General features: G+C 46.2%; 1 protein-coding gene across 1 annotated transcript in view; it reads left to right on the plus strand.

Annotated features, from left to right (window-relative positions):
* The window catches only part of GNA13 (G protein subunit alpha 13), a 154,527-nt gene extending 134,008 nt beyond the window's left edge, over nt 1-20,519 (plus strand). Inside the window, exons 3-4 of the mRNA XM_063960846.1 lie at nt 4,791-4,841; nt 18,603-20,519. Coding sequence (XP_063816916.1) covers nt 4,791-4,841; nt 18,603-19,175 — 624 coding nt within the window. The 3' untranslated portion in view covers nt 19,176-20,519. The remainder of the gene's footprint in view (nt 1-4,790; nt 4,842-18,602) is intronic.
* The last annotated feature ends 2,796 nt before the right edge of the window (nt 20,520-23,315 follow it).

Here is a 23,315-nt window from a genome sequence, read left to right on the forward strand (position 1 = left end):
TATATATATAATCAAACATGCCCAAAGAGACATGAGTATACTGGGTCCTAGAGTCAAAGCTATGTCGATTTCTGCTTGACGTGTCCTGTAGAATATGCAATGGACAGATGATGCCAACTTAAGTGGCATATGGAAGGCTGAGGATTGTGTGGAGAAGGGTTCTCGGACCTGGTCTCCACGGCTATAGCTGGTAATTCGGATATTTTGCCTTATATTCCTGCACAGCCTAGGAAAGCACGTCATTATCAAATGCAGCTTTTCGAACAAGGAAGTTCGAGATGCGTCCTTTCTTGCCAGAGGCGGGGCCAGAGGAAAGAAGCTGCACAATATAGCTAGTTACCAGGAACAGAAGTCCTCCCCGGCCTCTATGAAAATCCACCGCATGTCGCTGGGGCTCCACAGACGGAGCTAGGCCCGGTGGGGGCACGCTTTCGTAAGTTCTGCAACAAGTGGGTTCACTCCCTGTTAGATCCCTGGGCAATAGATATTGTGTCTCAGGGATACAAGCTGGACTTGGAGAAGATGCCTCCTCACTGACGGCCCTGCGGGCTTCCCCCCACGAGAGGGAAACAGGGTTAACTGCAATTCACAAATTGTAGCTTCAACAGGTGGTGGTCAAGGTTCCCCTCCTTCGACAAGGAGGGGGTTATTATTCAACCATGTGGTAGTCCCGAAACCAGACGGTTCGGTCAGACCCATATTGAATTTAAAATCCCTGAACATATACCTGAAAAGGATCAAGTTCAAGATGGAATCGCTAAGAGCGGTCGTTACAAGCCTGAAAGGGGGAGATTTTATCGTGACTCGGGACATAAAGGAGGCATACCTTCATGTCCCCATTTATTCACCTCATCAGACGTACCTCAGAATTGCGGTACGGGATTGTCATTACCAATTTCAGACGTTGCCGTTTGGTCTCTCCACGGCCCCGAGAATATTCACCAAGGTAATGGCGGAAATGATGGTGCTCCTGCGGAAGCAAGGTGTCACTATTATCACGTACTTGGACGATCTCCTCATAAAAGAGAGATCAAGAGAGCAGTGGCTGAACAGTGTATCACTTTCTCTGGAAGTGTAACGGCAACACGGCTGGATTCTATGTATTCCAAAGTCGCAGTTGGTTCCTACAGCTCATCTGCCTCTCCTAGGCATGATCCTTGACACAGACCAGGAAAGGGTTTATCTCCCGATAGAGAGCTCAGGAGCTCGTGACACTGGTCAGGAATCTATTAAAACCAAAACAGGTGTCAGTGCATCACTGCACTCGAGTCCTGGGAAGGATGGTGGCATCATACGAGGCCATTCCTTTTGGCAGGTTCCATGAGAGGACCTTCTAATGGGACTTACTGGACAAAGTGGTCCGGATCACATCTTCAGCTGCATCGGTTAATCACCCTATCCCCCGGGGCCAGGGTGTCTCTCCGGTGGTGGCTGCAGAATACTCACCTTCTCGAGGGCCGCAGGTTCGGCATTCAGGACTGGGTCCTGGTGACCACGGATGCAAGCCTCCGAGGGTGGGGGGCAGTCACTCAGGGAAGAAGTTTCCAAGGGCTGTGGTCAAGTCAGGAGACTTGCTTTCACATCAATATCCTGTAACTAAGGGCCATATACAACGCCCTAAGTCAAGCGGAGACCCTGCTTCGCAACCAATCGGTGCTGATCCAATCAGACAACATCACCGCAGTGGCTAATGTAAACCGCCAAGGCGGCACAAGGAGCAGGGTGGCGATGGCGGAAGCCACCAGAATTCTTCGATGGGCGGAGAATCACGTACGAGCACTGTCAGCAGTGTTTATTCCGGGAGTGGACAACTGGGAAGCAGACTTCCTCAGCAGGCACGACCTCCACCCGGGAGAGGGGGGACTTCATCAAGAAGTCTTCGCGCAGATTGTAGGTCGGTGGGAACTGCCACAGGTGGACATGATGGCATCCCGCCTCAACAAAAAGCTACAGAGGTATTGCGCCAGGTCAAGAGACTCTCAGGCGATAGCTGTAGACGCACTGGTGACACCGTGGATGTTCCAGTCGGTTTATGTGTTTCCTCCTCTTCCTCTCTTACCCAAGGTGCTGAGAATCATAAGGAAAAGAGGAGTGAGAACAATACTCATTGTTCCGGATTGGCCAAGAAGGACTTGGTATCCAGAGCTGCAAGAAATGCTCACAGAGGACCCATGGCCTCTCCCTCTAGGGCAGGATCTGTTGCAGCAGGGACCTTGTATGTTCCAAGACTTACCGCAGCTGCGTTTGACGGCATGGCGTTTGAACACTTTTGCAAAGTTCTACAAGTTTGATACCCTGGCTGAGGAGGACCTTGTGTTTGCTCATTCGGTGCTGCAGTGTCATCCGCACTCTCCCGCCTGTTTGGGAGCTTTGGTATAATCCCCATGGTCCTTACGGAGTCCCCAGCATCCACTAGGACGTTAGAGAAAAAAAGATTTTACTCACCGGTAAATCTATTTCTCGTAGTCCGTAGTGGATGCTGGGCGCCCGTCCCAAGTGTGGACTTCTTCTGCAATACTTGTATATAGTTATTGCTTAAATAAGGGTTATGTTATGGTTGCATCAGGTTTGTCTGATGCTCTGTTGTTGTTCATACTGTTGACTGGGTATGTTATCACAAGTTATACGGTGTGATTGGTGTGGCTGGTATGAGTCTTACCCTGGATTCCAAAATCCTTTCCTTGTAATGTCAGCTCTTCCGGGTACAGTTTCCTTAACTGAGGTCTGGAGGAGGGGCATAGAGGGAGGAGCCAGTGCACACCTGTAGTACTAAATCTTTCTTAGAGTGCCCAGTCTCCTGCGGAGCCCTTTCTTCCCCCCATGGTCCTTACGGAGTCCCCAGCATCCACTACGGACTACGAGAAATAGATTTACCGGTGAGTAAAATCTTATTTCTGGGTGTGAATGATGGTATGACTCCTAGGGGGGTATTCAATTGTTTAATCGTGCCCGATTGCCCGTCTTAAGTGACGGTAGATCGCATGGTGATATTAAATTGTTCCCACTGACAGTGCCCATTAGAGTCTGGTTTAGGTGTGCAAAGCACCAAAACCAGACTAAAGTAATGGGTGCGAGTGTGAAATATCCTGTATTTTCTTTTTTCACGCAAACTGGTCTCTCTACGCGCACTTCAGCTTGCCACCCTCGGGCATAGCGAGCTGAAACGAGCTTCTCGGGCTGGGTGGCAGCAACATTTGAATAGATGCCAGTGGTCGATCGCGGGTGCAGGGACCCTCTAAGATTTGAATCCCCCCTAGATTTTGCAAACATTTGTCGAGCAAGCTAACTAACATTGTAGCAACGCAAAGAAGGACATGGTTCAAATCTGTACAGTTATCAGTGTGCAAGCTACAGTACATTAACATATTTGCTGCAGTTATGCTAAATAGTCCTTGGCACACCAAGTCCCATGAGACTGTTGGCATCCGGGCATCCTCGTTTTTTTTTCTTTTTCTTTCTATTTTGCAGTAAATGGCTTTAGTAGCAACACAGTGCAATCAGGATGCACCAGGAGGCTGCTGATTAATTTTATGTGCAACACTTGTATATATCTCTGTTCATCTAAAAGCCCATACACACTGGGCGATTTTGAGCTGAAAGCAGCTCACTTTTGGTGTGTATGCTCAAGCGATGAGCGCTGATGCGCACTCCCGCTTCATCGCTGGCAGCCGCCCTTTTTTCTGCTATGGAAAGCCGCTCACCCCCGCTGACATCACTGGGCAGGGGGGAAAAGCGCTCAGTGTGTATGCACTGAGCGCTTTTCAGCCCAGCGATTTCAGCGATCATCGTTGTGCATACACGCTGGGCAAAAACGCCCAGTGTGTATGCGCCTTAAGTCTCTGATTCTGCATACGAAGTGTTACGATACAGTGTCCACTGGTTTCTTCCATGTCTGTGTTTGCTTCATATACACATACAGACTCCGTCGCAGACACACGTGTCGCGTATCAAATTAATTTGCAGTTTCCTGGTGCATCCTGGTTGTATCACGGAGTTACATTGGACCTGTTGGCTCACTCCCGCCAGGCATCTCCTGATGTGTGATGTATTAAGGCTAGATGTATGAGGACACATCTGTAAACAGATTTTGTGGCATTCTTGTATATTAACCTTTGAACATTCATATTTACAGTGAAAAGCATTCTTTATACTTAACCCGTGTGTATGGATTGCTTCTACAGTACATGGGGTGTCAATGACAGCTGGTATTACATGTCGCACACTACAGTATGGTCAAAGTCGTAGTGAGCGCTATCGGGGCTGAAGACTATTAGGGGGCGATAGTTGTTTTTCAGGCACCCTGCACTGGATTGCGGTTGACAGCAGTTCAATTGTTCTGCCTTTCTGGCGAAATCGACTCCATCATTTATGGCGGCAGCCTACTGAGGTCACAAGCAGAAGTGTGTGAAATGTCCTTTATTGGGTGCCTAAAAAGGACCTCCCACGTTGCACGCACTATTTTAGTCTGCTTTGTGCTTTTGAAAGTAATGGGCGCCCGATCAGAGCAAAAAATAAAAAATAAATGAAAAATTTAATTGCCACCTTAGCATCAATGGGACATTTTACTGACTTTTCTGGTACTGGTTTAAAAATGAAAATATAGAAGCGGGTTGAGCAAAGATTTTTCTTCAAACAATTTCAAGAAAGTGACTGCAGTTTGCAATTTTTATTTTCACCAATGCTCAGAACCAGTACACTAGATACATATACGTGTGATCAGGTATCTTTACTTCAGTATAATAACCAGGTTAAATGTTCATTGCTTTATTTGTTTTTTCTGTTTCTTACAGGGGGAATCTGTGAAGTATTTTCTGGACAATTTGGACAAGCTTGGAGAACTGGTAAGTTTATACCTTGCTGACTGTGACATGTAGATCTGCAGTGTACTGTACAGCAGCTGACACATGACCTCACTTCCTATTTCTGTCTCTTGCTGCCCAGTCAGAATGATCCCTAATCTCTGTATGTCTGCTCTACTTATGAAACCCTAATTTAAATAGCCACTTTTTCCTCCCAATTGCTACCATTCCTGTACACAAACCAAACCACCTTACTAAAAGATTTCACCCGAAAAACAGTATGTGTTTGCTGCCAGTAAATGTGTCTGCCTGATAACATGCATACATCTCAGCAGCCTGCAATAGATGCTTTTAATGTTTGGACACATGTGAGCCAGGTGCTGGGCTACATACAGTACTAGCACCTGCGTGGTAATGCTGGACATACACTGTCACACTGCATACACTGTCCACAATCTGTAGTGAACTGTGAGATATTTCGGTGTATGGTCACAACTGCATCCCTCCCCTGGAGAAGTGCACATATACCCGCATCTCCCCTGTGTAGAAACGTACATACTTTGCCAGATGCGGCTAACCACTTATCGGCTCCATAGGACATGCTGGAGCATTCTGCATGTCCAACAGACTCATTAATTACAGATCTTTCCTGGCATACACTGTTTAATTATCTGTCTGGTCAGATGATTATCTGCTGATAATTTGTCAGTGTATGCTTAGCACTGGAAAATTAAATTGGTGCAAAATAACTTGTAACCTTTGCCCTATCTGACTAGCCTATGCTATTTTGCACACATGAGATTAATATGTATTTATTTTGTGTGCACTACAGTTACATTTGTAGCTCATTTAAGAGGTTTTCATTAAGTGTGAAATCACATTGCCAGACTTTAGGGCTCATTAACCAACATTGCATTCAAGTGTACGATCTCCACTGAACTGTAGTAATCCGTCATCTGTGGTTATTCTGGTGAGTTCATTGTACATAAAGAGAACAAGTTTCTGGTTGTAGAGTGGTTCAGTGCGGTTTCTGCATTCATGTGCAATGCTGGTCAGTGAAAACAATTTCCAAAAACAGAGTTGTTTCCATGTACTAAAAAAGGGAAGAAAACCACAATGTTTTATCTCAATTGTGGGCTTACTGGAAAGACTTTTTTTGGGCGAAAATGTCCCGTTTTTCGACATTTTCGGGAATTCACCCGCAATTGCATATACCCCTATGTAGCAAAGTTTTACCCATGGAATAGACAGGACTGGAAAGCAGCCTGAACGGGAATGGTGTGTGAAGTACTTTTGCCTCTGTGGAGGCTACAAATTCACCCATGCATTCCTACCCTAATTGTACATGATCAGTAGGTGGATCTGTACTTTCATGGAGATTAGCAGCAGTCTTGGAGTGTATACAGATTGCATAAATATGCAATTGTGGAATACTTAGTCTGTGGCATGTGGCCCCTGCTGGCTGTTGTATTAGACACATCTGCAAAAAAAAATTTTTTAAGTACCCCATAGTGGACCTGATTCTGAGTAGCATGCAGCAGCTTCTGTTGGCAGCCGCCCATGCAACTTAATGCAAATGACGATACAAAGTCCTTCCATCCATGTGTTCCAATGTACAAGGTCAAGATGCCCACTTTTTCAGTGCACACTGTAATGGCAATCGGTGCATCCTTAGATGCCTCAATCGATAACGCCATCGAAAACTTGTACCAGCCCTACGGCAGGTGCTGACTATGGCCTCCTGTGGCTGGGAAAAACGGCTGCATGCATTGACTTGCGCCGCACAACACATGCGCCGCGCAAGTATTGAGTGTTTCTCTAACGTCCTAGTGGATGCTGGGGACTCCGAAAGGACCATGGGGAATAGCGGCTCCGCAGGAGACTGGGCACAAAGTAAAAGCTTTAGGACTAGCTGGTGTGCACTGGCTCCTCCCCCTATGACCCTCCTCCAAGCCTCAGTTAAGATTTTGTGCCCGAACGAGAAGGGTGCAATCTAGGTGGCTCTCCTGAGCTGCTTAGAGTAAAAGTTTAAATAGGTTTTTTTATTTTCAGTGAGACCTGCTGGCAACAGGCTCACTGCATCGAGGGACTAAGGGGAGAAGAAGCGAACTCACCTGCGTGCAGAGTGGATTGGGCTTCTTAGGCTACTGGACATTAGCTCCAGAGGGACGATCACAGGCCCAGCCATGGATGGGTCCCGGAGCCGCGCCGCCGGCCCCCTTACAGAGCCAGAAGAGTGAAGAGGTCCGGAAAATCGGCGGCAGAAGACGTCCTGTCTTCAATAAGGTAGCGCACAGCACCGCAGCTGTGCGCCATTGCTCTCCGCACACTTCACACTCCGGTCACTGAGGGTGCAGGGCGCTGGGGGGGGGCGCCCTGGGACGCAATGAAAATACCTTAAATGGCTAAAAATACATCACATATAGCTCCTGGGCTATATGGATGTATTTAACCCCTGCCAGTTTTCCACAAAAAAGCGGGAGAAAGGCCGCCGAAAAAGGGGCGGAGCCTATCTCCTCAGCACACAAGCGCCATTTTTTCCTCACAGCTCCGTTGGAGGAAGGCTCCCTGACTCTCCCCTGCAGTCCTGCACAACAGAAACGGTAAAACAAGAGAGGGGGGGCACTAAATTGGCATATTAATATATACAGCAGCTATATTAGGGAAAAACTTATATAAGGTTATCCCTGTATATATATATAGCGCTCTGGTGTGTGCTGGCAAACTCTCCCTCTGTCTCCCCAAAGGGCTAGTGGGGTCCTGTCCTATCAGAGCATTCCCTGTGTGTGTGCTGTGTGTCGGTACGCTGTGTCGACATGTATGAGGAGGAAAATGGTGTGGAGGCGGAGCAATTGCCTGTGTTAGTGATGTCACCCCCTAGGGAGTCTACACCTGACTGGATGGTCTTATGGAAAGAATTACGTGATAGTGTCGGCACTTTACAAAAGACTGTTGACGACATGAGACAGCCGGCAAATCAGTTAATACCTGTACAGGCGTCTCAAACACCGTCAGGGGCTATAAAACGCCCGTTACCTCAGGTCGATACAGACACTGACACGGACACTGACTCCAGTGTCGACGGTGAGGAAACAAACGTATTTTCCAGTAGGGCCACACGTTACATGATCACGGCAATGAAGGAGGTTTTGAACATTTCTGATACTACAAGTACCACAAAAAAGGGTATTATGTGGGGTGTGAAAAAACTACCCGTAGTTTCTCTAACGTCCTAAGTGGATGCTGGGACTCCGTAAGGACCATGGGGGATAGCGGCTCCGCAGGAGACTGGGCACAAAAGTAAAAGCTTGAACTAGCTGGTGTGCACTGGCTCCTCCCCCCATGACCCTCCTCCAAGCCTCAGTTAGATTTTTGTGCCCGAACGAGAAGGGTGCATGCTAGGTGGCTCTCCTGAGCTGCTTAGAGTAAAAGTTTATTTTAGGTTTTTTATTTTCAGTGAGTCCTGCTGGCAACAGGCTCACTGCATCGTGGGACTAAGGGGAGAAGAAACGAACTCACCTGCGTGCAGAGTGGATTGGGTTTCTTAGGCTACTGGACATTAGCTCCAGAGGGACGATCACAGGTTCAGCCTGGATGGGTCCCGGAGCCGCGCCGCCGGCCCCCTTACAGAGCCAGAAGAACGAAGAGGTCCGGTGAAATCGGCGGCAGAAGACGTTCCTGTCTTCAACTAAGGTAGCGCACAGCACTGCAGCTGTGCGCCATTGCTCTCAGCACACTTCACACTCCGGTCACTGAGGGTGCAGGGCGCTGGGGGGGGAGCGCCCTGAGACGCAATAAAAACAGAAATACCTTAGGATGGCAAAAGAAATACATCACATATAGCTCCTGGGCTATATGGATGTATTTAACCCCTGCCAGTTTTCCAGAAAAAAGCGGGAGATAAGGCCGTCGTGAAGGGGCGGAGCCTATCTCCTCAGCTCACAAGCGCCATTTTCCCTCACAGTTCCGCTGGAAGGACGGCTCCCTGACACTCCCCTGCAGTCCCTACAGAATCAGGGTAAAAAACGAGAGAGGGGGGGCACTATTGGCAGCTAAATTATAAACAGCAGCTATAAAAGGGAGTAACACTTATATAAGGTTATCCCTATTGATATATATATAGCGCTCTGGTGTGTGCTGGCAAACTCTCCCTCTGTCTCCCCAAAGGGTTAGTGGGGTCCTGTCCTCTATCAGAGCATTCCCTGTGTGTGTGCTGGGTGTCGGTACGATTGTGTCGACATGTATGAGGAGGAAAATGATGTGGAAGCAGAGCAATTGCCTGTATTAGTGATGTCACCCCCTAGGGAGTCGACACCTGACTGGATGGTTGTATTTAAAGAACTACGTGACAATGTCAGCACTTTACAAAAAACTGTTGACGACATGAGACAGCCGACAAATCAATTAGTGCCTGTCCAGGCGTCTCAGACACCGTCAGGGGCGATAAAACGCCCGTTATCTCAGTGGGTCGACACAGACCCAGACACGGATACTGAGTCCAGTGTCGACGGTGAGGAGACAAACGTAATGTCCAGTAGGGCCACACGTTACATGATCACGGCAATGAAGGAGGCATTGAATATTTCTGACACTACAAGTACCACAAAGAAGGGTATTATGTGGGGAGTGAAAAAACTACCAGTAGCTTTTCCTGAGTCAGATGAATTAAATGAGGTGTGTGATAAAGCGTGGGTTTCCCCCGATAAAAAAGTGCTAATTTCTAATAAATTATTGGCACTATACCCTTTCCCGCCAGAGGTTAGGGCGCGTTGGGAAACACCCCCTAGAGTAGATAAAGCGCTCACACGTTTATCTAAACAAGTAGCGTTACCGTCTCCTGATACGGCCGCCCTCAAAGAACCAGCGGATAGAAGGCTGGAAAATATCCTGAAGGGTATATACACACATACTGGTGTTATACTGCGACCAGCAATCGCATCAGCCTGGATGTGCAGTGCTGGAGTTGCGTGGTCGGATTCCCTGACTGAAAATATTGATACCCTGGATAGGGACAGTATATTACTAACTATAGAGCATTTGAAGGATGCATTACTATATATGCGTGATGCACAGAGGGATATTTGCACCCTGGCATCAAGAGTGAGTGCTATGTCCATTTCTGCCAGAACAGCGTTATGGACGCGACAGTGGTCAGGGGATGCGGATTCCAAACGACATATGGAAGTATTGCCGTTTAAAGGGGAGGAGTTATTTGGGGCCGGTCTATCGGATCTGGTGGCCACGGCAACGGCCGGAAAGTCCACCTTTTTACCCCAGGTCACCTCTCAGCAGAAAAAGACACCGTCTTTTCAAACTCAGTCCTTTCGTCCCCATAAGTACAGGCGGGCAAAAGGCCACTCATTTCTGCCCCGGGGCAGAGGAAGAGGAAAGAGACTGCATCAGGCAGCCTCTTCACAGGAGCAGAAGCCCTCCTCTGCTTCTGCCAAGTCTTCAGCATGACGCTGGGGCTTTACAAGCGGACTCGGACACGGTGGGGGCCCGTCTCAAAAATTTCAACGCGCAGTGGGCTCACTCGCAAGTGGACCCCTGGATTCTGCAGGTAGTATCACAGGGGTACAAACTGGAATTCGAGACGTCTCCCCCTCGCCGGTTCCTGAAGTCTGCTCTACCAAAGTCTCCCTCCGACAGGGAGGCAGTTTTGGAAGCCATTCACAAGCTGTATTCCCAGCAGGTGATAATCAAGGTACCTCTCCTACAACAGGGAAAGGGGTATTATTCCACGCTGTTTGTGGTACCGAAGCCGGACGGCTCGGTGAGACCAATTTTAAATCTAAAATCCTTGAACACTTACATAAAGAGGTTCAAATTCAAGATGGAGTCACTCAGAGCAGTGATAGCAAACCTGGAGGAAGGGGACTATATGGTGTCTCTTGACATCAAAGATGCTTATCTCCACGTCCCAATCTACCCTTCTCACCAAGGGTACCTCAGGTTTGTAGTACAAAACTGTCATTATCAGTTTCAGACGCTGCCGTTTGGATTGTCCACGGCACCTCGGGTCTTTACCAAGGTAATGGCCGAAATGATGATTCTTCTTCGAAGAAAAGGCGTTTTAATTATCCCTTACTTGGACGATCTCCTGATAAGGGCAAGGTCCAGGGAACAGTTAGAAGTCGGAGTAGCACTATCTCAGTTAGTGTTATGTCAGCACGGGTGGATTCTAAATATTCCAAAATCGCAGCTGATTCCAACGACACGTCTCCTGTTCCTAGGAATGATTCTGGACACAGTCCAGAAAAAGGTGTTTCTCCCAGAGGAGAAGGCCAGGGAGTTATCCGAGCTAGTCGGGAATCTCCTAAAACCAGGCCAGGTGTCAGTGCATCAGTGCACGAGGGTCCTGGGAAAAATGGTGGCTTCTTACGAAGCGATTCCATTCGGAAGATTCCATGCAAGAACGTTTCAGTGGGATCTTCTGGACAAATGGTCCGGATCGCATCTTCAGATGCATCAGCGGATAACCCTGTCGCCAAGGACAAGGGTGTCTCTTCTGTGGTGGCTGCAGAGTGCTCATCTACTAGAGGGCCGCAGATTCGGCATTCAGGATTGGATCCTGGTGACCACAGATGCCAGCCTGAGAGGCTGGGGAGCAGTCACACAGGGACAAAATTTCCAGGGCTTGTGGTCAAGCATGGAAACATCTCTTCATATAAACATTCTGGAACTAAGGGCCATTTACAATGCCCTAACTCAAGCAAAACCCCTGCTTCAGGGTCAGGCGGTATTGATCCAATCGGACAACATCACGTCAGTCGCCCACGTAAACAGACAGGGCGGCACGAGAAGCAGGAGGGCGATGGCAGAAGCTGCAACGATTCTTCGCTGGGCGGAGAATCATGTGATAGCACTGTCAGCAGTGTTCATTCCGGGAGTGGACAACTGGGAAGCGGACTTCCTCAGCAGACACGACCTTCACCCGGGGGAGTGGGGACTTCATCCAGAAGTCTTCCAAGAGATGGTAAACCGTTGGGAAAAACCAAAGGTGGACATGATGGCGTCCCATCTCAACAAAAAACTAGACAGATATTGCGCCAGGTCAAGGGACCCTCAGGCAATAGCGGTGGACGCTCTGGTAACACCATGGGTGTACCAGTCAGTGTATGTGTTCCCTCCTCTGCCTCTCATACCAAAAGTACTGAGAATCATAAAAAGGAGAGGAGTAAGAACTATACTCGTGGTTCCGGATTGGCCAAGAAGGACTTGGTACCCGGAACTTCAAGAGATGCTCACGGAGGACCCGTGGCCTCTACCTCTAAGAAAGGACCTGCTCCAGCAGGGACCTTGTCTGTTCCAAGACTTACCGCGGCTGCGTTTGACGGCATGGCGGTTGAATGCCGGATCCTGAAGGAAAAAGGCATTCCAGAAGAAGTCATCCCTACCCTGATAAAGGCCAGGAAGGATGTAACCGCGAAACATTATCACCGCATTTGGCGAAAATATGTTGCGTGGTGTGAGGCCAAAGAGGCCCCTACAGAGGAATTTCAACTGGGTCGCTTCCTACATTTCCTGCAAACAGGACTGTCTATGGGCCTAAAATTAGGGTCCATTAAGGTTCAAATTTCGGCCCTGTCGATTTTCTTCCAAAAAGAACTGGCTTCTCTGCCTGAAGTCCAGACGTTTGTCAAAGGGGTACTGCATATACAGCCTCCTTTTGTGCCCCCGGTGGCACCTTGGGATCTCAATGTGGTTTTGGGGTTCCTAAAATCACATTGGTTTGAACCACTCACCACTGTGGAATTAAAATATCTCACATGGAAGGTGGTAATGCTGTTAGCCCTGGCTTCAGCCAGGCGTGTCTCAGAATTGGCGGCTTTATCTTATAAAAGCCCTTACCTGATTTTTCACACGGATAGGGCAGAATTGAGGACTCGTCCTCAATTTCTCCCAAAGGTGGTTTCAGCGTTTCACGTGAACCAGCCTATTGTGGTGCCTGCGGCTACTAGGGACTTGGAGGACTCCAAGTTACTGGACGTAGTCAGGGCCCTGAAAATATATATTTCCAGGACGGCTGGAGTCAGGAAATCTGACTCGCTGTTTATCCTGTATGCACCCAACAAGCTGGGTGCTCCTGCTTCTAAGCAGACGATTGCTCGTTGGATTTGTAGTACAATTCAGCTTGCACATTCTGTGGCAGGCCTGCCACAGCCAAAATCTGTAAAAGCCCATTCCACAAGGAAGGTGGGCTCATCTTGGGCGGCTGCCCGAGGGGTCTCGGCTTTACAACTTTGCCGAGCAGCTACTTGGTCAGGGGCAAACACGTTTGCTAAATTTTACAAATTTGATACCCTGGCTGAGGAGGACCTGGAGTTCTCTCATTCGGTGCTGCAGAGTCATCCGCACTCTCCCGCCCGTTTGGGAGCTTTGGTATAATCCCCATGGTCCTTACGGAGTCCCAGCATCCACTTAGGACGTTAGAGAAAATAAGAATTTACTTACCGATAATTCTATTTCTCATAGTCCGTAGTGGATGCTGGGCGCCCATCCCAAGTGCGGATTGTCTGCAATACTTGTATATAGTTATTGTTACAAAATTCGGGTTATTATTGTTGAGCCATCTTTTCAGAGGCTCCTTCGTTTATCATACTGTTAACTGGGTTCAGATCACAGGTTGTACGGTGTGGCTGGTATGAGTCTTACCCGGGATTCAATATCCTTCCTTATTATGTACGCTCGTCCGGGCACAGTATCCTAACTGAGGCTTGGAGGAGGGTCATGGGGGGAGGAGCCAGTGCACACCAGCTAGTTCAAGCTTTTACTTTTGTGCCCAGTCTCCTGCGGAGCCGCTATCCCCCATGGTCCTTACGGAGTCCCAGCATCCACTACGGACTATGAGAAATAGAATTATCGGTAAGTAAATTCTTATTTTTTCCTGAATCAGATGAATTAAATGAGGTGTGTGATGAAGCGTGGGTTTCCCCCGATAAAAAAACTACTAATTTCTAAAAAATTATTGGCATTATACCCTTTCCCACCAGAGGTTAGGGCGCGTTGGGAAACACCCCCTAGCGTAGATAAGGCGCTCACACGCTTATCAAAACAAGTGGCGTTACCGTCCCCTGATACGGCCGCCCTCAAGGAACCAGCTGATAGGAAGCTGGAAAATATCCTTAAAAGTATATACACACATACTGGTATTATACTGCGACCAGCAATCGCCTCAGCCTGGATGTGCAGTGCTGGGGTGGCTTGGTCGGATTCCCTGACTGAAAATATTGATACCCTGGACAGGGACAATATATTATTGACTATAGAGCAATTAAAGGATGCATTTCTATATATGCGAGATGCACAGAGGGATATTTGCACTCTGGCATCAAGAGTAAGTGCGATGTCCATTTCTGCCAGAAGAGGATTATGGACGCGACAGTGGTCAGGGGATGCGGATTCCAAACGGCATATGGAAGTATTGCCGTATAAAGGGGAGGAGTTATTTGGGGTCGGTCTATCGGACCTGGTGGCCACGGCAACGGCTGGAAAATCCACCTTTTTACCCCAAGTCACCTCGCAGCAGAAAAAGATACCGTCTTTTCAGGCTCAGTCCTTTCGTCCCCATAAGGGCAAGCGGGCAAAAGGCCACTCATATCTGCCCCGGGGCAGAGGAAGGGGAAAAAGACTGCAGCAAACAGCCTCTTCCCACGAACAGAAGCCCTCCCCCGCTTCTGCCAAGTCCTCAGCATGACGCTGGGGCCTTACAAGCGGACTCAGGCACGGTGGGGGCCCGTCTCAAGAATTTCAGCGCGCAGTGGGCACACTCGCAAGTGGACCCCTGGATCCTGCAGGTAGTATCTCAGGGGTACAAATTGGAATTCGAGACGTCTCCCCCTCGCCAGTTCCTGAAGTCTGCTTTACCAACGTCTCCCCCCGACAGGGAGGCGGTATTGGAAGCCATTCACAAGCTGTATTCCCAGCAGGTGATAATCAAGGTACCCCTCCTACAACAGGGAAAGGGGTATTATTCCACGCTGTTTGTGGTACCGAAGCCGGACGGCTCGGTGAGACCCATTTTAAATCTGAAATCCTTGAACACTTACATAAAAAGGTTCAAGTTCAAGATGGAGTCACTCAGAGCAGTGATAGCGAACCTGGAAGAAGGGGACTATATGGTGTCTCTGGACATCAAGGATGCTTACCTCCATGTCCCAATTTGCCCTTCTCACCAAGGGTACCTCAGGTTTGTGGTACAGAACTGTCACTATCAGTTTCAGACGCTGCCGTTTGGATTGTCCACGGCACCCCGGGTCTTTACCAAGGTAATGGCCGAAATGATGATTCTTCTTCGAAGAAAAGGCGTCTTAATTATCCCTTACTTGGACGATCTCCTGATAAGGGCAAGGTCCAGAGAACAGTTAGAGGTCGGAGTAGCACTGTCTCAAGTAGTACTACGACAGCACGGATGGATTCTAAATATTCCAAAATCACAGCTGATTCCGACGACACGTCTGCTGTTCCTAGGGATGATTCTGGACACAGTACAGAAAAAGGTGTTTCTCCCGGAGGAGAAAGCCAAGGAGTTATCCGACCTATTCAGGAACCTCCTAAGACCAGGCCAAGTGTCAGTACATCAATGCACAAGGGTCCTGGGAAAGATGGTGGCTTCTTACGAAGCGATACCATTCGGCAGATTCCACGCAAGAACTTTTCAGTGGGATCTGCTGGACAAATGGTCCGGATCGCATCTTCAAATGCATCAGCGGATAACCCTGTCTCCAAGGACAAGGGTGTCTGTCCTGTGGTGGTTACAGAGTGCTCATCTCCTAGAGGGCCGCAGATTCGGCATTCAGGATTGGGTCCTGGTGACCACGGATGCCAGCCTGAGAGGCTGGGGAGCAGTCACACAGGGAAAAAATTTCCAGGGCTTGTGGTCAAGCATGGAAACGTCACTTCACATAAATATCCTGGAACTAAGGGCCATTTACAATGTCCTAAGTCAGGCAAGACCTCTGCTTCAGGGTCAGCCGGTGTTGATCCAGTCGGACAACATCACGGCAGTCGCCCACGTTAACAGACAGGGCGGCACAAGAAGCAGGAGGGCAATGATGGAAGTGGCAAGGATTCTTCGCTGGGCGGAGAATCATGTGATAGCACTGTCAGCAGTGTTCATTCCGGGAGTGGACAACTGGGAAGCAGACTTCCTCAGCAGACACGATCTTCACCCGGGGGAGTGGGGACTTCACCCAGAAGTCTTCCACATGATTGTGAACCGTTGGGAAAAACCAAAGGTGGACATGATGGCGTCCCGCCTCAACAAAAAACTGGACAGATATTGCGCCAGGTCAAGGGACCCTCAGGCAATAGCTGTGGACGCTCTGGTAACACCGTGGGTTTACCAGTCAGTGTATGTGTTCCCTCCTCTTCCTCTCATACCAAAAGTACTGAGAATCATAAGAAGGAGAGGAGTAAAGACTATACTCGTGGCTCCGGATTGGCCAAGAAGGACTTGGTACCCGGAAATTCAAGAGATGCTCACGGAAGACCCGTGGCCTCTACCTCTAAGAAAGGACCTGCTCCAGCACGGACCATGTCTGTTCCAAGACTTACCGCGGCTGCGTTTGACGGCATGGCGGTTGAACGCCGGATCCTGAAGGAAAAAGGCATTCCGGATGAAGTCATCCCTACCCTGATCAAAGCCAGGAAGGATGTAACCATACAACATTATCACCGTATTTGGCGTAAATATGTTGCGTGGTGCGAGGCCAGGAAGGCCCCTACAGAGGAATTTCAACTGGGTCGTTTCCTGCATTTCCTGCAAACAGGACTGTCTATGGGCCTCAAATTAGGGTCCATTAAGGTTCAAATTTCGGCCCTGTCAATATTCTTCCAAAAAGAACTGGCTTCTGTTCCTGAAGTTCAGACGTTTGTCAAGGGAGTACTGCATATACAGCCTCCTTTTGTGCCTCCAGTGGCACCTTGGGATCTCAATGTAGTTTTGGGATTCCTAAAATCACATTGGTTTGAACCACTCACCACTGTGGACTTAAAATATCTCACATGGAAAGTGGTAATGCTGTTAGCCCTGGCTTCAGCCAGGCGTGTCTCAGAATTGGCGGCTTTATCCTATAAAAGCCCTTACCTAATTTTTCATACGGACAGGGCAGAATTGAGGACTCGTCCTCAATTTCTTCCTAAGGTGGTTTCAGCATTTCACTTAAACCAGCCTATTGTGGTGCCTGCGGCTACTAGGGACTTGGAGGATTCCAAGTTACTGGACGTAGTCAGGGCCCTGAAAATATGTTTCCAGGACGGCTGGAGTCAGAAAATCTGATTCGCTGTTTATCCTGTATGCACCCAGCAAGCTGGGTGCTCCTGCTTCTAAGCAGACGATTGCTCGTTGGATTTGTAGTACAATTCAGCTTGCACATTCTGTGGCAGGCCTGCCACAGCCAAAATCTGTAAAAGCCCATTCCACACGGAAAGTGGGCTCATCTTGGGCGGCTGCCCGAGGGGTCTCGGCTTTACAACTTTGCAGAGCAGCTACTTGGTCAGGGGCAAACACGTTTGCTAAATTCTACAAATTTGATACCCTGGCTGAGGAGGACCTGGAGTTCTCTCATTCGGTGCTGCAGAGTCATCCGCACTCTCCCGCCCGTTTGGGAGCTTTGGTATAATCCCCATGGTCCTTTCGGAGTCCCCAGCATCCACTAGGACGTTAGAGAAAATAAGAATTTACTTACCGATAATTCTATTTCTCATAGTCCGTAGTGGATGCTGGGCGCCCATCCCAAGTGCGGATTGTCTGCATTACTTGTACATAGTTATTGTTACAAAAATCGGGTTATTGTTGTTGTGAGCCATCTTTTCAGAGGCTCCTTCTGTTATCATGCTGTTAACTGGGTTCAGATCACAAGTTGTATGGTGTGATTGGTGTGGCTGGTATGAGTCTTACCCGGGATTCAAAATCCTTCCTTATTGTGTACGCTCGTCCGGGCACAGTATCCTAACTGAGGCTTGGAGGAGGGTCATAGGGGGAGGAGCCAGTGCACACCAGCTAGTCCTAAAGCTTTTACTTTGTGCCCAGTCTCCTGCGGAGCCGCTATTCCCCATGGTCCTTTCGGAGTCCCCAGCATCCACTACGGACTATGAGAAATAGAATTATCGGTAAGTAAATTCTTATTTTTTTGCACATGCGTAGATGCAAAAACGCTCAATTATGTAAACATCGGCACATTGTGTGTGGCTCATAATCAGGCCCATTTTGAGTTGTAAGCCAAAATAGTTTTTATTTAAAGCCCCGAAAATTGTGTAGTTTTAACTCTAAAGCAACAATATTTTATCACGACAGTTACTAGTGTTGGTAACCTCTGAATGGAAATACTACTTTTTTGGGTTACTTGAGTGTCTTTTAGCAGGTGAGAAACCCTGAGGTTATTACATGCCATTGGGAGATCTTATTTTTCAAAATGGACGATAATGCATGACTGGTCTTACACTTGTCTACTTTCAGTATTTCCCTTTCTTTTTTTCTTTTCCTTGCTCCTTCCTCTTTCTTCTTCCTGGGTTGTCTGTCCTTGGGATTCTCTGTTCTAGATTTTCGTTTTTGTTGCAACTGCTTATTTAGCATTACTCTATTGTTGAAGAAAAAGTCCGTTATCTATAGTTATTACTTTGTATGTTTTGAAATGTGCTTACTTGTTTCTGTTTACCCATTGTTCAGCGCAAGCAGCGGTTATGCTAGCTACTGCATCTGTATACCTTTTGAACATGGATGTTACTGTTCTTTTAGGTCTTCTCCATAAAATTTGTTTTAAAAAAAACCTGTTAATGTAAGAATCTGTTCTCCTTCTACAGGACTACCTCCCTTCCCAGCAAGATATACTGCTGGCTCGTAGACCCACCAAGGGAATACATGAATATGACTTCGAAATCAAAAACGTGCCTTTCAAAATGGTGGATGTTGGTGGTCAGAGGTCAGAGCGGAAACGCTGGTTTGAATGTTTTGACAGTGTCACCTCCATTCTCTTCTTGGTCTCATCTAGCGAATACGACCAGGTACTGATGGAAGACCGTCAGACCAATCGCCTTACGGAATCTCTAAACATTTTTGAAACAATAGTAAACAACCGTGTGTTCAGCAACGTCTCTATCATCTTGTTCCTAAACAAGACGGACTTGCTTGAAGAGAAAGTAAAACTAGTGAGCATAAAGGACTACTTTCCAGAGTTTGAAGGGGACCCCCACTGCCTTTCTGATGTCCAAAAGTTCCTGGTGGATTGTTTCCGCAACAAGCGCCGGGATCAGCAGCAGAAGCCTCTCTACCATCACTTCACCACTGCTATAAACACAGAGAATATACGCCTGGTTTTCCGCGACGTGAAAGATACAATTCTTCACGACAACCTCAAACAATTAATGCTCCAGTGATTGCAGAACTTTTTTTTTTTTTTTAAATAATTCTTTTATCTTTTTATTGATCTGGTATTTTTTATTTTTTTTTATTTGAAGTTTACAGAAGTGAGTTGGTTAGCTCCTGGGACTTCTGTTGCTCTTCCAGTTTGGGATTGTTGCCATATTCCATGCCAATTGTAGCCTTGCTCCACTCCAGTGCCTCTTAACCCAGCTTCATGGCAGAATTTGTATTTCAAGTGGTAACACCGATGCTCAGACTTTGTGTTGGGAGGATAAAAAACGTATGGCAATCCAGTTTGGATGAAACATTTTGTGCAAATGTCGTTGCTCAACCAAAATCCTGGATTGCCTGCTTCAATCAATGTCTTCTATTTGTTGTGTTAAAATAGTTAATTGGCAATGAGCACAAAAACTGTTTATTAAATTAGATTTATTTTAATTTTTTTTTATATGCTGCAAAGAGAAGCATTTTTAAATCTTATTTTAAGTTCCAAAATTTATTTTTCAGTGAGCGTGTGCTCAATGCATTTAGTTTTATACTGTACAATTCTAAAAACATGAATGGCTTAAAAAAAAAAACCTAGAGATTTGCAAAATGATGCTTACTCTTGTTGTCGGGCGTCTGGGTTCCATGATTGTGTCCAATTGTCCACATTTTAAGGTCAGAACCTGCAAAAGGACACCCACCATGTAGTTAGAATACTTCCCAGATTTAGAATTGTGGACAAGTTGAGACACTGAGTCAGTGACTTGAAGTACCACTGAAGGGGGAGGGAAAACATCTAATAAAATGCAGTATGTTTAAGTAATTAATTAAAACCTCTAAGCTTTTCACACTGCTTGGTAGGATGCTTTGTACATGAAATAGGTTCTGTATAGCATCTGATTCAGTCTATAAGAAATGATTTGCAGAATATTGAGAAATCCCCATGGGCAGTATCACTAGTAAATTTTATTTTTTAAATAATTTCCTTCCTAATGGGGCATAGACACTCATTTGGCGCAGTTGGTGTCTTCAGAAGTTGCCACATATGTTTTTGTTTTATTTTATTTGGACTCACAATAGTGTACTTACAGTACAAAATATGGATTTGTCAGAGAATTTCTGATCTTTCCCATAGGACAATATATTTGGAGTGTGTTTAAAAATGTAATGGTTGTGTGCCACAATTGTCAACAGATCTCTTGCAGTCACAGATGAAAAAGATGTGCTAGAGTTCATTTTTCTCTTCTCTGCTACATTTGTATAGGGATTTACTTTAATGTAGTTCTCACTCACACAGCTTTTATATTGTAAGAGAGAAAATACTTAGTATTTGGAAGAACAGCAAAATAAAACTATGATCTTTCCTATTGTTACATCCTTTTGAACACATCCTTTCTATTGCCCATTTTTTACTACTACAGTGCTTATACACTGGCAGGGAATGAGTCCTAACCTACAGTACACATGATGGTAAAAGATGTTTGGTTAACGGTAGTATTCACCATTTAAGTAAGGTTACTTGTCAACAATTCTAATTTTTTTTTTTTCAGTTGTAGCAGCAATATTTACCCTTTTATTTTGTAGAATATTGGCTTTCCCTAATTTTAACTTGCAAGATCCTTCTTCTAAATTCCAGTGGTATCCTATGCAAATGGGGAAAAAAGCAGACTGCTTCAGCACACTCAAACTCTAGGTTTTTCGGTTTCTTGGGCAAGCCATGACTTTCAAACTAACAGACTGCAAGTCTCAGCAGTCTGTGGAGGATTAGTGCACTGCAAGATCCATTCCAGGCTTTTATGGAAGACCTTACTATTTTATTGCAAAGCCAGCGACACTAGTGGTGAATTTTCCTTTGATAAATTGAACATCCTCCTCTCTGAATGTTGCATAATCAGCAGTCCTTCTTTGTGCTGAAGTTCCAGAACATAGCAATATGTGACGAACAGAACCTTTGGGTAATTTTAGTTTACCGGTTTCTACACGCCTATCTTGCTACAGATACTGCATTAAATTGCTATGCATGCTATCCTTAGAACATGTACGTCATGCAGTTTAGGATGCTCATGGAGGTGCACGGAGTTCAGCATACATAATACATAGGGATTGGCATATATTAAGACTTTGACACACGGAGGGAATCTGGAATAGACTAAACAAAATCTGTAAAAGTTGCAGGAATTAATGTACAAGCCAATGAGTCATCTGACACTTGAGTAAGGAGGTCATACCTGGCAATCAGTTCATTACCTTTCTTTGCATTGCAAATGGCAATTGCTTACATTTTCTAATCTAGTCCCATCACAGGCCAAATTCCCCACCCCTAAAGGTGGGTACACACTGGCCGATATATCGTCGGTTCTCTTGAACAGCCGATATATTGCCTCCGTCGTTCACAGACGTATCACATCGGCCCCGCAGCACAGCCGACTGGCGCGTCGCTGTGTGTACGTGCTGCAGCAGCCGGCGGTGATTGACAGCTGAACTGGGCGGGCATGTGTATACGCCCACCCAGTTCATGACGTCTGTCCCCGACGGATCAGGCAGTGTGTATGCACAACACTGCCCGATCCGTCAATTGATCAGCAGATGTATATCAGTGCGTAGCCACCTTTAGAATATAACTTCAGGGAGCTGTTTATAAAACAAAACAAACAAAAAAACAACCCAAATACCTTGCTTTGTAGTTTTACATTTTATATTTTTCTGTAAAGCGAGAGCTAGTGTGTAGATACTACTTCAACAGAATTAAGTTGCCCAGGCAACTTTCATATATTTTCACTTTGTATAGTATATATTAGGCTAAATATGATTTTTTTTTTTTATAGTCTTTAGAAGTCCCACTTCACAGAGGTATTTTTGGATATTAAGGTTCGTGCCAAATATTTCACAATATGAATGTTGGTCAAATAAATTTTTGGGTTTAATAAATTAGGGGTACACTTTTTATTTTTCTATGGAATAGGATTTTAGGACCTGACTGAACATTCTACATTGGTTAGCTTTAAATAGATGCCCAGTTAGGACACACTGGGGTCAGTTCAATTCAGAGCGATATGAATAGCGCTGGGAAGGAGGTCTCGGAAGCTGTTAATTTGACCACACTTATGTCGGAGAATGCCGGTTCTCACTCCTTTAAATCGGGTGGTTAGTTGCGGTGACGGGCATTCACTGACTTAAGTGTCTGCTGCAATGCTGTGTTTGCCACACTAATGGCAGGAATCGGCATCGTGGTAGTAGTTTAGTCAGATTTCTACTCGTACCCCTCCTGTTGTGTGAGCAAAAATCCTTTGGTTGAGCATAAGTGTGCTCAAATGAATTGCTTCTGGACCTCCTTCCCAGCACTATTCGTGTCATGCTGAATTGAATTGACCCCAATCAGTAAGGACACTTTAAACTTTTTATATAATTTTTTTTTTATCAATCACATCTAGCAAACAAAATTGAGCACAAATCAGATTATTCTGGTTGCAATACTTTTGTCTTTTAAGGATTGAATTGATAAGCAAGTGTATTGTATTCAACTCGACTTAAACCCTCTTACACTGTAAATGTAATGCGTGTTTTACTTGTAAAACAATGTGATTGCTAGAATGTGATTACTACTAAAAATTCAAAATACAAGTTCCCTTATAAAGGTTACTGATGACACTTTAATGTGTAAATGTACCCATATTTTGACTGAAATGTATACATTTTGGAGGCATTACAATTGTTTTCCCCTACGGATGCCTTTAGATGCCGCCCAATGGAGCAATTCAATTGCTGCTCTGTTTGGGTGTGAGTGCCGTGAAGGAGACACTTCATACATTTCTTCTCGCTACCTCTGAGCAGAAAAGTCTGGTTTGGGCATCCTAACTATGACTTTAGACTGGTTTAGTTGCTATATGTTGCTAAACCCGGTCTATTTGGGCGCGATAATAGTTGCCCAGAACAATTGAATTGCTCAATCGGGCGCTCATTAATTATAGTGATTAAATATAATCAAAATAATAGAATTTCTGCCTTTTAAAATTTTTCTCATCCATGGCTCTGAATGCTCGTCCTGATTTGTTATGGTTTGACAGAAGCCTTGTTATTTGCCTTGTTTAAGCTAACCAATCTGATTGCTGCCAGTCATGTTCTGGAAGGCTGTTCTTGGTGGATAATTTGGAAATTTCTAGGAGGAGGTT

The sequence above is a fragment of the Pseudophryne corroboree genome, chromosome 3, assembly GCF_028390025.1.
Source record: "Pseudophryne corroboree isolate aPseCor3 chromosome 3, aPseCor3.hap2, whole genome shotgun sequence".
Lineage (NCBI taxonomy): Eukaryota > Metazoa > Chordata > Amphibia > Anura > Myobatrachidae > Pseudophryne > Pseudophryne corroboree.